Below are 12,031 nucleotides of genomic sequence, written 5' to 3'. Positions count from 1 at the left end.
TGTGTTTGTTAATGGGCAAATGTGTGCATGTGGTGGGAAAAACACAAGTACCAGGTCCATAAAACAAGCATGTATTGCAGTAATGAGATAAGAGATGAGAGTCAATGGTATGAATACCTCTCAAATACACTTTTTGAGCATGTGACATGTTTGTATATGTTTGTGTATGGGCTTGGACACAATGTTTTGGGATGGCTGAGAAAGGATTTGTTTATCAGTCATGTCTTCTTCTTTACTACATATAGAGTTAGAAATTACAAATTAAATCACCTTAAGAAAAATTATGATATAAGACTTTAAAAGTTTCCCACTTTCTTGTCAAAGTGATGACCAAAGATCAGATTTCAAGCACTGAATGGATTTGAGAAGTGTGTATCTTCAGGTTTTGAAGCTGTAAATAACTTGCTAATGTCCTCGTTCTTCCTGGAGTGGAGTACACTAAAATAGATTTTAAATTACGATGGGACATGTAAGCTGAAATAAAAAAAAGCTTATTACTTTCTCTCGACAAATTCATCTCTTTTCCCTGCCTGTATAGCCGAGGTTGGCATTTTCAGATTATCCTGGATCTGGTCTATATAGATATTCAGTATTTTCTGCCTGTCGAAACATTGATCCAAGCCATCTCATCTCATTTCTGCTCTCCTCATCTCTGCTATGCTGCACTGTTTTAATAGACGTGTCCATCATCTGCACTGATGCAGGAACGTGCGTGTGTGTGTGTGTGTGTGTGTGTGTGTGTGTGTGTGTGTGTGTGTGTGTGTGTGAGTTGTAGTGTGGGCCTTTACAGGATTTAAGGTTTATAACTATGAATAGTCTTTAAATTGGCTTGCCACCCAAGTGTGTGACAGCAAACTGACATGTAATCTGTTAGTGTGTATGTGTGTATGTGTGTGTGTATGTATGTGTGTGTGTGTATGTGTGTGTTAGACCACAGATTTACTTTTAACTAAGCAGTTCCTCAAAGCACATCTTCAGCAATTTATGCTGTGTGTCTACAAGATATCCATTTGTATTGCCTGTATATTGGGATGAGAGTTAGGGTTATGGTTCCAAAGTCAGCAACTAACTCAGATAGAGATGCAATGATTAGTCAAGTACCTGATTAGTCGATCAACATAGAATTATAAAATCTGTGGTTCCACTTTGATTAATTTTGACATACAAATTTGGGCTGTTTATAAATAGCAAACTATCTTGACAGAGCTATCTGGAGGAAGCTGGCATAGCCTGAGCATAAACTTTAGTACTATGTATTATCTTAGTGTCTCCCATGCGACCTACTGTACATAAATTGCTTGCTGATAGTTAGCAAGCCAGCTAGCTAGCTGGGAGAGCTATTTTGATTGCTTGCATGATCTCAACTGGCTAGCGATTTAGTGGTTAGCTTTCCAGCTGCAGTAGTTAACAAAGGACGTACAAATGACCTCCACAATTGTCCATCATTTTCAGTTCAGTACTTTTGTGTTTAGTGCTAATTAGCAGAAGTTAGCATGCTAATATGCTAAGCTAAGGTATTGACAATGGTAAACATGTAGGCTGGCTGTAGACACAAGGTCTAATTACTGTGTGTGTGTGTGTGTGTGTGTGTGTGTGTGCGTGTGTGTGTGTGTGTGTGTGTGTGTGTGTGTGTGTCCATCCCTCTGGTCTGTATCTGTAACTGTTGAGCAGTAAATCATATCAGATTAGATTTGACAACTGTGTTGAAAGCTTCAAACACTGCTTTCCCTGCAGCCATCTCCTCTGTTTCTGTGTGCACACATGTGTACGCACGTGTGTGTGTGTGTGTGTGTGTGTGTGCGTTTGCGTGCAGTGCAGTACTTTCTCCTACTCCTGTTTTGTCTTTCATTCACTATCGTTAATGCCGTGTATGAGTACATGGAGTGTGTTTACAGCCTGTTCTACTGCAGTGTGTTGGTCATGTGATCACTATAGCTATCACAAGGCACTAACCTTCCTTTGCACACCCCCCCTCCCCCCACCCTCCTCCTTTCCCTCTCTCCTCTTCCCCTGTCTCTCCTATCATCCCTCCATCCTCTCCTTACCCTCTTTAATTTTCTCTTTACCTCCTAATCGTTTTTCCGTTACTGCTCCTCTTACATCTCTCGCTTTTCGGCTTCTGTTTCTCATCTCCTAATCCTTTCTCCTCGTCCTCCTCTGAGTCGCTCCTCACCACCTTCGTTCTTATCTCCCTTTTCCATTTGTATTGCCTTTATGCGCTCAACCTTACCTTCCCTGCTTCTCTCAATGGGTCCACCTCTCACAACCACCCCCCCTCCTCTGATGATCCTCCTCCTCGCTCCCGACCATTAATCTTCTCTTCCTTCACCTCCCTCCTCCTCCTCACGCTTAACTTTCCCTCTCCCTCCTTTTTCCAATTTTATCATTTACATTCTCCCTGTTTTTTTAAACCTTCTCTTATTTGATTGATTTTTCTCTATCCTGTCATCTCCTCTCCTTTTCATGTTCCCTCTCCTCTTTTCTCCTCTCCTTTCCTTGCCTCTTTACTTTTCCCCTCTTTCCTACCACTTTCTACTCCACCCTTTTCTCCATTGCTACATCTCATCCCACCCAGATTCCAAGCAGAACGGTGACGCGGCAGCCAACGCGGCAGCCCTGGCCAACGAGGACTGCCCCACCATCGACCAGGTCCTAGGGGACGAGCGTAGCCCTGCCACCGGGGGCCTCGGCTCTACCACCAGCCGCGAGCGCTACCCGCACGACCGGGCCTGCTTCCTGCTGAGCGCCGGGGAGTTCCAGCGCACGACGGACGGGAACGTTCGGAAAGGTAGGAGGGCGGAGGGAGGAAGGCGGAGGATGGAGAGGGGTGAAGGAGGAGGAGCAAGGGGAGGGCGATACTTGAATGACAGCAGCGAGCTGTCGCTTGATGCATGGTCTTGATTGATACGTACTGACACTGTGTGTAGTGTGCAAAAACATCAACATACATCCAATTACATGCCAACCCATACACACATGGAGTGGACAAAATAACAGGAACACCTAACCATATAAAAAATGCAGTCTCAGGAACGAGCATTGCATTTTACAGGTGTTCACGGTATTATGTCTATGCCTCCTGCACCTATAGAATGTTTCACACACACACAAACAGACAGGTACAGCAGAAAAATAGATGCAAATGCACACACAACATATAGACAATATAAATATGAACAAATATTATAGTTTTTAATTGTATTTCAAAGTAAAAGCAAGAGGACTAAATATATAATGCTAAAGTAAAACTAAGACTCATCAACACACAAGCACACAACATGTCCCGTCTCCCAGCCGTCATTTTCAGTGACAGCTCAGCATCACCTCAAAGCTCTCTTCTTTTAGACTGTCACACATCAAGTGCTCACACCTGAAGCACAAATGAAATATCAATGTCCAATAAATGGTATTGATTTGATCCTGTTCATTCACACCTTCCAACCACAGCTGTAGTAGAAGTTCCCTCTATGCATTTATCCTGCATCTGTACTGCAGAGGTACTGCAGAGGCTGCTGCAGCACTACCGTCTGCCACTGCTGTTGAAGTGACTGGATTAGCTGTACTGTAACACAAAGGTATCAGTGTCTCATAATGACAACATGCGTACATGAAGTACAGTATGGCTGTCTTTGTGTCGTGGTCAAATGATGCAGTGTTCAGACTGTGCAGATGAGGTGGATCAGCAGTCACTCAGCAACACGAAATGCAGGATAACACTGGACGTCAGTGTGTGCTGTGTTCTGTGTCCATCACAGTTGGGTACAGTTCTTTGTGTTATACTGTCTACATGCAGCTTAACTGTTTCATTTCAAAACACTGTCCTGTATTAGACTGATAATGTCAATTTCTTTACTGTATTTGATACAAATGTGTCCATATTTTTTTCTGTCATCAAATCCCATGAAAAGACAAAAAAAAAAAAAACCAAAAAACAAAACACAGTTCTCTCATAAAAAAGACAGCATCAGTCATTTGTTCTAGTGGCTTTGATGATAGATGCTTTACCTGACAATGACCTCTAGTGGCCATGTGAATTATGACTCTGCAACATTGTGATGATTTTATGAGCACAGGTCATGCTGGATGGACGGATCAACAAACTGCATAAGAAGCAGTGCAAATCTGCTGTTATGCTTCTACACTGCTGTATTTGCATTATGAGACACACACTTCAGACAATATGTTCTTGCTGCTACAAGTGCAATGACTGTATTTAATCCTACTAACATTGATGTATGCAGACAAAAGACACTTCAAATCCTTCAAATGCAGTTTTTGTATTTAGTTAACTATAATTTCCTCACTTATTTGTGATAACATGTGTCTCAATAAACATTGTAGTAGTAGTGTGGTGTATATGGTACATGAGGCCTTGTAGTTTTGTTTTTAATGCTTAATTTGTACATATAGTTTAAGTTAATAATTTATATTGTATTTTAGCTTTTAGTCGTGCTAGCATTAGGACTGAAATACCTTAGCAGCTGTTGGATGGATTGTGATTACATTCACGGACTCCAGAAGATGAATCCCTCAGAACATTGGTGACTTTTTGTTCACGACCGTGTTTATCTGTTAGCAAGGTTAGCATCAGCAGGTAAATATTGTCATTATAAGTAGGGCTGGGTATCGGTACTCGACACCTTTAAGATATTGACCGATGGAAACGTCTCCTGTCAAACGATACCTGCAATCAATCCTTTCTGCACCCAGAGCTAGAAAATATGAATATTTGTATGGACTTGCTCACAGCCGATCAACACAAGCGTTCTTCGATTTAATGCGACATGCGATTGGCCAACTGCCACAGCAGCTACAACCTGTCTGTGGTGGCATTTTATGCAATTTAATACTTCTATTCTCATGAATGAAGTACTCAATTGGTATCAGTATCACTTTAAGGGTACAGTACATTTTGATACCAGTACCAATCCAAGTACCCAGGGTACTTGGTATCGTAATTTTTTTAAACGATACATACCGGTCCTAATTATAAGTATGTTAGCATTTAGCTTAGCCTCACAGAGCTGCTAGCATGACTGTAGATTCTGGTCACTCTAGTTTTTCACAAAAGTTACTCAAATAAAAGGAAATAGTGGATTTGCTCGGGGACTATTTTCAGCAGTGGATTAATACACATTTGATCTTCTAGGGAGTATTTCTGGCAGCAGGACAGTGTGTGTAGGATTAAGTAAAAAACAAACAAACTACAGTGTGTGTTCATAGTAATAAATGAACATGTCAGCCAGTGCAACAGTGTGGCTCACTGATGGGTTAGGGTTAGGGTTAGGGTTGGGGTTGGGGTTGGGGTTAAGGGCTGCAATGCAGGTCTATGGCCCAGACACACACATTACTTCATTGTTGGTTTAGTCTTTTCATGGGATTTTATTGACAGTAACAAAAATATAGAACGTCTCCACATCCTTCAGGGTGCTATAACAGTTACATTTGATCATTTCTTTCTATGTCAAGGAAGACATCTTTGTTTTGAAATGAAAGTCTTCACATGTAAATTGCAGTATATTTTTTCAATCTGATCTGACAGAACAGACAGATGATGAGTGACATGTTTGTTCTCAGTCATCACATCATGCTTCTTCATGCTCTGTCTGTCTCTTCCTCACTCTGTCTCACTCTAAACTTGAGGTTTTTTTCTCACTTTTCTGCACTGTAATTCATGAACTCTTTCTCTCCCTCTCCTCTCCTCACTTTTTCCACCCATTCTTTCTCATTTCTGCTCTCATTTTTTGGTTTTTGCCCACCTTTCCCTTTCCCCCTCTCCCTATTCACTATACACTTCATTCTCTTTAACAATGCATGTTTTTTGCCTTTTTTTTCCTTAATCTTACATTCATATCCCTGCTAACACCTTGACCTTTTAACACTAAAACAACTGATCATTTTAAAACTATAACCCCTGATCTTTCACGTTTAACGCCCTATACACTCCTCTACACACCCCTGACTCACACGCATAAACACGCTCTGAAAATACTCTAACACGCACATCAGACGGCTCACAGTCCAGCAGTGTGACATCCTCCCTGGGAGAGGAGTGGTTCAAGCCGGAGGGGCCTCTGCTCCAGCAGGACCTCAGTGTTAACTCCACCTCCTCCTGGATCAAACCATAGAAACACACAGGTAACACTTTCCACACAGTGACACCACCAACCACTACAAACTGTCCAAATTAACCAAAGAACAGCTGAATGACAGGGACAGAATAGTTTATAATTCATTTAATTTAATGAAACTAGACTAGATTATAGTAGACTAGATTCAACTATATTGGATTATACTGAATTGTTGAGATTTGATTAGATCTAATTACATTAAAATACATTCGAAAACAGTAGACTACACAACACTAGATTAGATTAGAGATTAAATTGAACTAGACAAAACCAGATTACCTTTGACTAGAATAGGCTAGTATTTGACTATATTACAGTGGGCTGGACTAAACTAAACCAGATTGGTTTAGACTAGAGATTGGTTTATTAGATTAGATTGATCAAACTAAATGGGTCAGACTAAATGAGTTTAGGTTAGGTTAGGTTAGACTGGACTACATTAGACTGATCTAGACTAGATTCGATTTTTACATCACAGCATCATTCGTTCAATCAATACAATAACTGAATGTGCGTTTAATAATATACCACTTTTCTTAACAATGTTACAAAGTGCTGTACACAAATGAAACTGCTCAGAGTACAGCTCAATAGAGAACAGAGTATACATTAAACCCATGCAAAGAGTACATGACAGTAACGTGAAGCAGATTAGATTAGATTAGATTAGATTAGATTACAGAGATGCTGGAAAACACCATGCAGTGACAAAGTAAAACACACTAGAAAAGAGCACAGAGCACCGAAAACAACAGCAAATATCAAGCTCTTAGATCTAATCCCAGACAATACGAAGCATCACTTTACACACACATACACACAGACACGTGTACACACATACACACACACAGGTTGAATGTATATAGGTGCATGCAGGTTGCTTGTTACTATAAGGCTTTTTAAGTGTGGTTCAGCATCATACGGTGAATAATAGTAGTGTGTAGGGTGGGGGGGGGCATATGCATGGTGTGTGGGTGTGTGTTCTGTCCGTACAGTGCAAAAACACTTGACCCGAGCATTGATTTTTCCATTTTATTTGGTTCACAAAGGACTAATTTCAAATCACAGCAGCAATTTATTATTCATAACAGTTAGTTAGTTTAGCTAATATTGTAGTCATTCTTATTATATAAATGCTGTAGTATACAGTATAATAAATCAAGTACATACACATAAAGTACATACAGTTATATAGTATTATATTTTTGAAAATACAATGAAATATTTTGAGCACAGAAAAAGGTTTTTGCAAACAAATAAATTATATTTTGTGGTCATAATTTTCACTTATTATTACAAATAACTGTAAAATGATGTTAATAAAACTAGATATCTTAACCAAAACTCTAAAATGCTTTAGTTACCTTTGTCCCAGTGCTTCCCTTCTTCTCTAGTGATAGTCCTATCTTGATATACGGATAATCCCACCACTGAAGTAACTGAAGACAATATCAGAAACCACTTGCTAACACTGTGACACACTGAAACACTGTGAGCATTTTTGAATCTAACATGAACAGCAATTGTCTAATCCAGTGTTTCCATTATAACTGTACAGGCCTGATGGGCCACCAGGCAAACAAGGACCCCCACCAGGCCACAAAAATATTTTTTTAATGCCAAAAATATCCTTTCATTCAGAAATCAATAGTGTTTAGGAGCCTCTGTGCAGCACTGTTCTGAAATGTGAGTCAACCTCTGTGTTGCTGCCTGGGAAACTCTTGGTAGTGTATCTCCTTTTAATGAATAGAGCAGCGCGAAATATGTGTGTGTGTGTGTGTGTGTGTGTGTGTGTGTGTGTGTGTGTGTGTGTGTGTGTGTGTGTGTGTGTGTGTGTGTGTGTGTATTAAGTGAGTGGTTGAGTGAGTGTGAGCGGTTGAAAAGTGACCCCAAAGCAGTCAACATGGAGGAAACACTGCAAACACATAGCAGGCTTGTCAAACTTTGGATTTACCACATTTTTAAAGCAGTGTATTTTTATTTTTATTCATTTTATTTATTTTTTTGCTTTTTTGCTTTCCAAAACCAAACACTTTTCCTAACATTATTCTCAAAAAAATAGAATTTATTGGCTTGCAAATATAGATTTTCTGTGCTCAACGTCCTATCTTGCAATCAACTGAAACACAAATGTGTGTGTATGTATGTGTATGAACAGACACAATATACTGTGACTTAAGCTAACGTTTGAATTGTCCTTTTTTGTGTGGTAAGTGAGTTTAATGGTAAATTTAGAAGCCAAAAGCTGTGTTAGCTGGCCTGACTTGAAGGAGACAAATCACATACACACCTACACACACACACACACACATACAGACACGCACATTCATCCACCACTACCACTATTTAACAAGCAGATCACACTGTGAGCACCACTTCGGCTGTTTGAGTAAAAGCATGCCTTTATGTGCTGTTTATTAGATTATTTGAGAGTGTGTGTGTGTGTGTGTGTGTGTGTGTGTGTGTGTGTGTGTGTGTGTGTGTGTGTGTGTGTGAGAGAGAGAGAAAGAGAGAGAGAGAGAGCTATGCCTTCCCTCTCTACACCTACAGTATGTTGTAACCACCAGGGAGAAAAAGGTCATGGGGTCAGAGTGGGTCTTAAAGGTTAAAGTTCTTAGCGTGGGTCCATGTCTGATGCGTGCTGTTGCTGTTGTTGTTGTTTTGTTGTTGTTGTGTCACTGTCTCCTTCCCCAGGTTGTGTCAGGTCATGCGTTTGTACATTGGCTCTTGTCGGTCTGTGTTACACTATCCATCTGTCTGTCTGTCTGTTTCTCTTTTTTTTTTTGTATGTCTTCTTTGTTTGTTTTTGTCTGTCCGTCTGTCCTTTATCTGTGTGTGTGTCTGTATTTCGTGTGTAGCTGTCTTCCCCTCCTCCTGCTCCTCCTCTTCCTCCTCCTTCTCCTCCTCTCACCCGGTCTCTTCTCACTCTGGTACTTACAGATAGGGGGGGGGGGGGGGGGGGGGGCACCGCGAACCAAACGCTCACCATCACGTTTCCCCCCCCTGAAAGCACTTTGGCCTGGTTGTGAACAGACCAGGGAGGTGTTATTTCCAGAATGCTTTTGGGGAGATGGTGCCTGGTCTGCCCATACTTTGCTTTTCAGATTCTACAGTGAAATAAGGACTAATCAAACAATTAAATAATATATAATTGGGAATCAAAACCAAAATTAAACAAATTATACCAAAGGAATAAATGGGGATTCAATTGGGTGCCAGAGTGAAAGCGACTGCTATACCCTGGTTGGCTCGTTGCCTTGCCAGGCCAGTATGAGAGCTGGTTGCTGATTGGTTGGTTTGGTCGGTTTCCTCTGGAACTGAGCTCAGGTCAGTTTTTGTTTGTTTTACAGCGCAGCCCACAGAGAGCACACTGTGTGTTTTTTTACAGCAGAGACTTGGCTCCAAACCGTTACAATCATTACCGGCTCAAGTTGATTGGGAACAATTCTGAATATTTGATTTACAAAAAACAAGTTCCAATTGCACATTTGAAATGAATGCAGTGTCTTTTGTGGCTGATCCATGTCTTGCTCTCTGTCAGGCTGAGCTGGAACACTGACTGCTGTAGGTGCTTCGAAGGTTTAGCTAACGCAACAGCTAATGTGGTTATTTCAAGTATTTAAAAAAAGTCCAGTTCTAGCAGGTTGTTTGACATACCGACAGATAGATGCACAGGCAGGGACATAAGAAGACAAAACTCTAATGCCCAAAAGACGCACGCACACACACACACACACACACACTCAGGTAAGTATTACAAAGAACAACTTCGAAGGACTGTGATGACTGTAGCATACTGTAGGTGGCACTGTTTGCTCTGCTGTGATGGTCTCTTAGCTTTCTCTCTGAAAGCTTTAAATCTAGATAAATAAAGCACACGCCAATGGAATTCGCAGTCGCACGCAACTCAAAATGGTCACCAGGCTTTTGCTTTTAAAGTGCCACCAGGGCTCTGTTCCCACCCCTCTACAACACTACTCTCTCCTTCCTCCCTCCCCTCCCGCCGACATTAGCACAGATCTTGCTGTACTAGGATGGGATTAATTACAGATCTTAATGTCACCGCTGTCACTGCAATCCGCCTCTATCAGATCTGTGATTTGCGATGGGCGGGAAGAACGAAAGACTTGAAGCTTTTCGGAGGCATTCGTTAAAGGGCAGCATCACATTGTAACGCTCCTTTCACCCCCTTTTTTTTTTGCTCCTCTTTCTACTGCCTCTTTTCCCCAATTCTCGTTTGCCTTGTATGAGCAAGCATAAGGGCATGGGCGCAAGCTACTACTCCTGGATCAAAAAGACTGACACAAGACAGAGTAAATTTAATACCAGTGTCCGAATATACCTTTTCATGTAAAACAGTGGGTTCCATCCTTTGCATTGCCCCTGCCAGAGGCATTCCTGTGGCTTGTGGCTCTTTGTCATGGTTTTATTTTTATTTTTTCAATGCAACACTTTAACCTTTAAGTGATCCTAGCTCAAGGGGCACAGGTCACAGGAGGTCAAACAATTGAATGGACCTTTCTCGCTCTTACTTTCCCTCCCTGTCAGCTTGTCTGATTATCTGTCCCTCTGAGCTATCTATCTATCTATCTATCTATCTATCTATCTATCTATCTATCTATCTATCTATCTATCTATCTATCTATCTATCTATCTATCTTAATGTTGACTGTGCTGTGTGTTTTAAATTACTTTTTCATTCTTTGGTTTTTTGGTGTAGTATATGGTTTTTAATGTCATGTTTATTGTATTAATCATAAGCATTCGGTCTTATTTTCCCATCCTTTGATCATTATCCCACTATTCCTCAACTCTCACTGGCTCTTTTTCCTCTCTCACTCTGTCACTTTCTCCTTATCTCCACGCTGTTGCTACGGAAACAGTGGACAGGGCAATGTCTAGGACTTGGCGCAGTGAAACATTTTGGGTCAGGGGCTCAGTGTTGGATTGCATTATTGATTCATATCGATACAGTAGGCTACATTTCACTAACGATCCACTGAAGCGAAAGGAAAAAGGGAGACAGATTTTTAGTGAGTTGGATGATGTCGCAGTATGATTCGATTTTTGAGGGCGTAATCTAAAGAAAAAGAGGAAAGGAAAAAGGTGTCAAACACCACTTTTGGACAAAGATGTTAGACATGTTAAAGTTGGACAACCTCTAATAAGGTATGTTAGATTATCAGAACCTGAAACCACCTCTATGGTTATAGTTTAGTTTCAACCAGAGGTGTCCAAACTATTCCATAAAGGACCATGTGGCTGTAGGTTTTCATCCCAACCAAGCAGAAGCACACCAGACTTGACTCATTTAATCAACTAATCTCAGTCTTCAGACATTTGATTGGTTGCAGCGTGTTTTTGATTTGCTTGATTGGTTGGAACAGAAACCTTCAGGCACACGGCACTTTATGGAATAGTTTGGACGTGCCTGGTTTAGGCAATTCAGACTACTTGGCTAAGTTTAGGGTTGGGCCTCAAGGGTTTGGGTTATCCAAAGATAGTCTATATCAAACCCTTACACTTACATGGTCTTGCAGTATTATGCAGTAGCAACATCATGCTACTTCTGCCTTTTCTTCTCAGATAACAATTATTATTTGTTAGGCCATAAAAGGTCCCTTGTGAGGAAATTGTAGATGGAGCCAGCAGGCTTTTCAACTGGATTCACAACATGGTGTTTATAGGACAGATTATGACCTATATGTAGCGAGACAGAAAGATTGGGGTGGTAGACTGGTGTATAACTTGTGTCCCATCATAGACCTGCAGTTAATGTCAGTTAATCAACCATAATCGTGGTCTTTCACTAATCCTAACCTGCCTAATCCTAACCATACCTTAACTATAGATTGTGTTCGTTAACCACAATCTTTCCCTTACCCTAATCATACTGTAAT

General features: G+C 40.8%; 1 protein-coding gene across 2 annotated transcripts in view; it reads left to right on the top strand.

The window, feature by feature from the left end:
* LOC133998902 (potassium voltage-gated channel subfamily C member 1-like) overlaps positions 1–12,031 on the top strand; it is a 70,797-nt gene that overhangs the window by 44,739 nt on the left and 14,027 nt on the right. The window contains exons 4-5 of one of the 2 annotated variants that reach the window (XM_062437933.1): positions 2,576–2,788; positions 6,010–6,128. In XM_062437933.1, the coding sequence (XP_062293917.1) occupies positions 2,576–2,788; positions 6,010–6,128 (332 nt within the window). Of the gene's footprint in view, positions 1–2,575; positions 2,789–6,009; positions 6,129–12,031 lie in introns of those variants that run through there. The other variant, XM_062437932.1, reaches the window with a different exon arrangement.

Source organism: Scomber scombrus, chromosome 18 (genome assembly GCF_963691925.1).
Source record: "Scomber scombrus chromosome 18, fScoSco1.1, whole genome shotgun sequence".
Taxonomy (NCBI): Eukaryota; Metazoa; Chordata; class Actinopteri; order Scombriformes; family Scombridae; genus Scomber; species Scomber scombrus.
The sequence above is the reverse complement of the archived record's forward strand: the minus strand, read 5'-3'. Positions and strand labels throughout refer to the sequence as shown.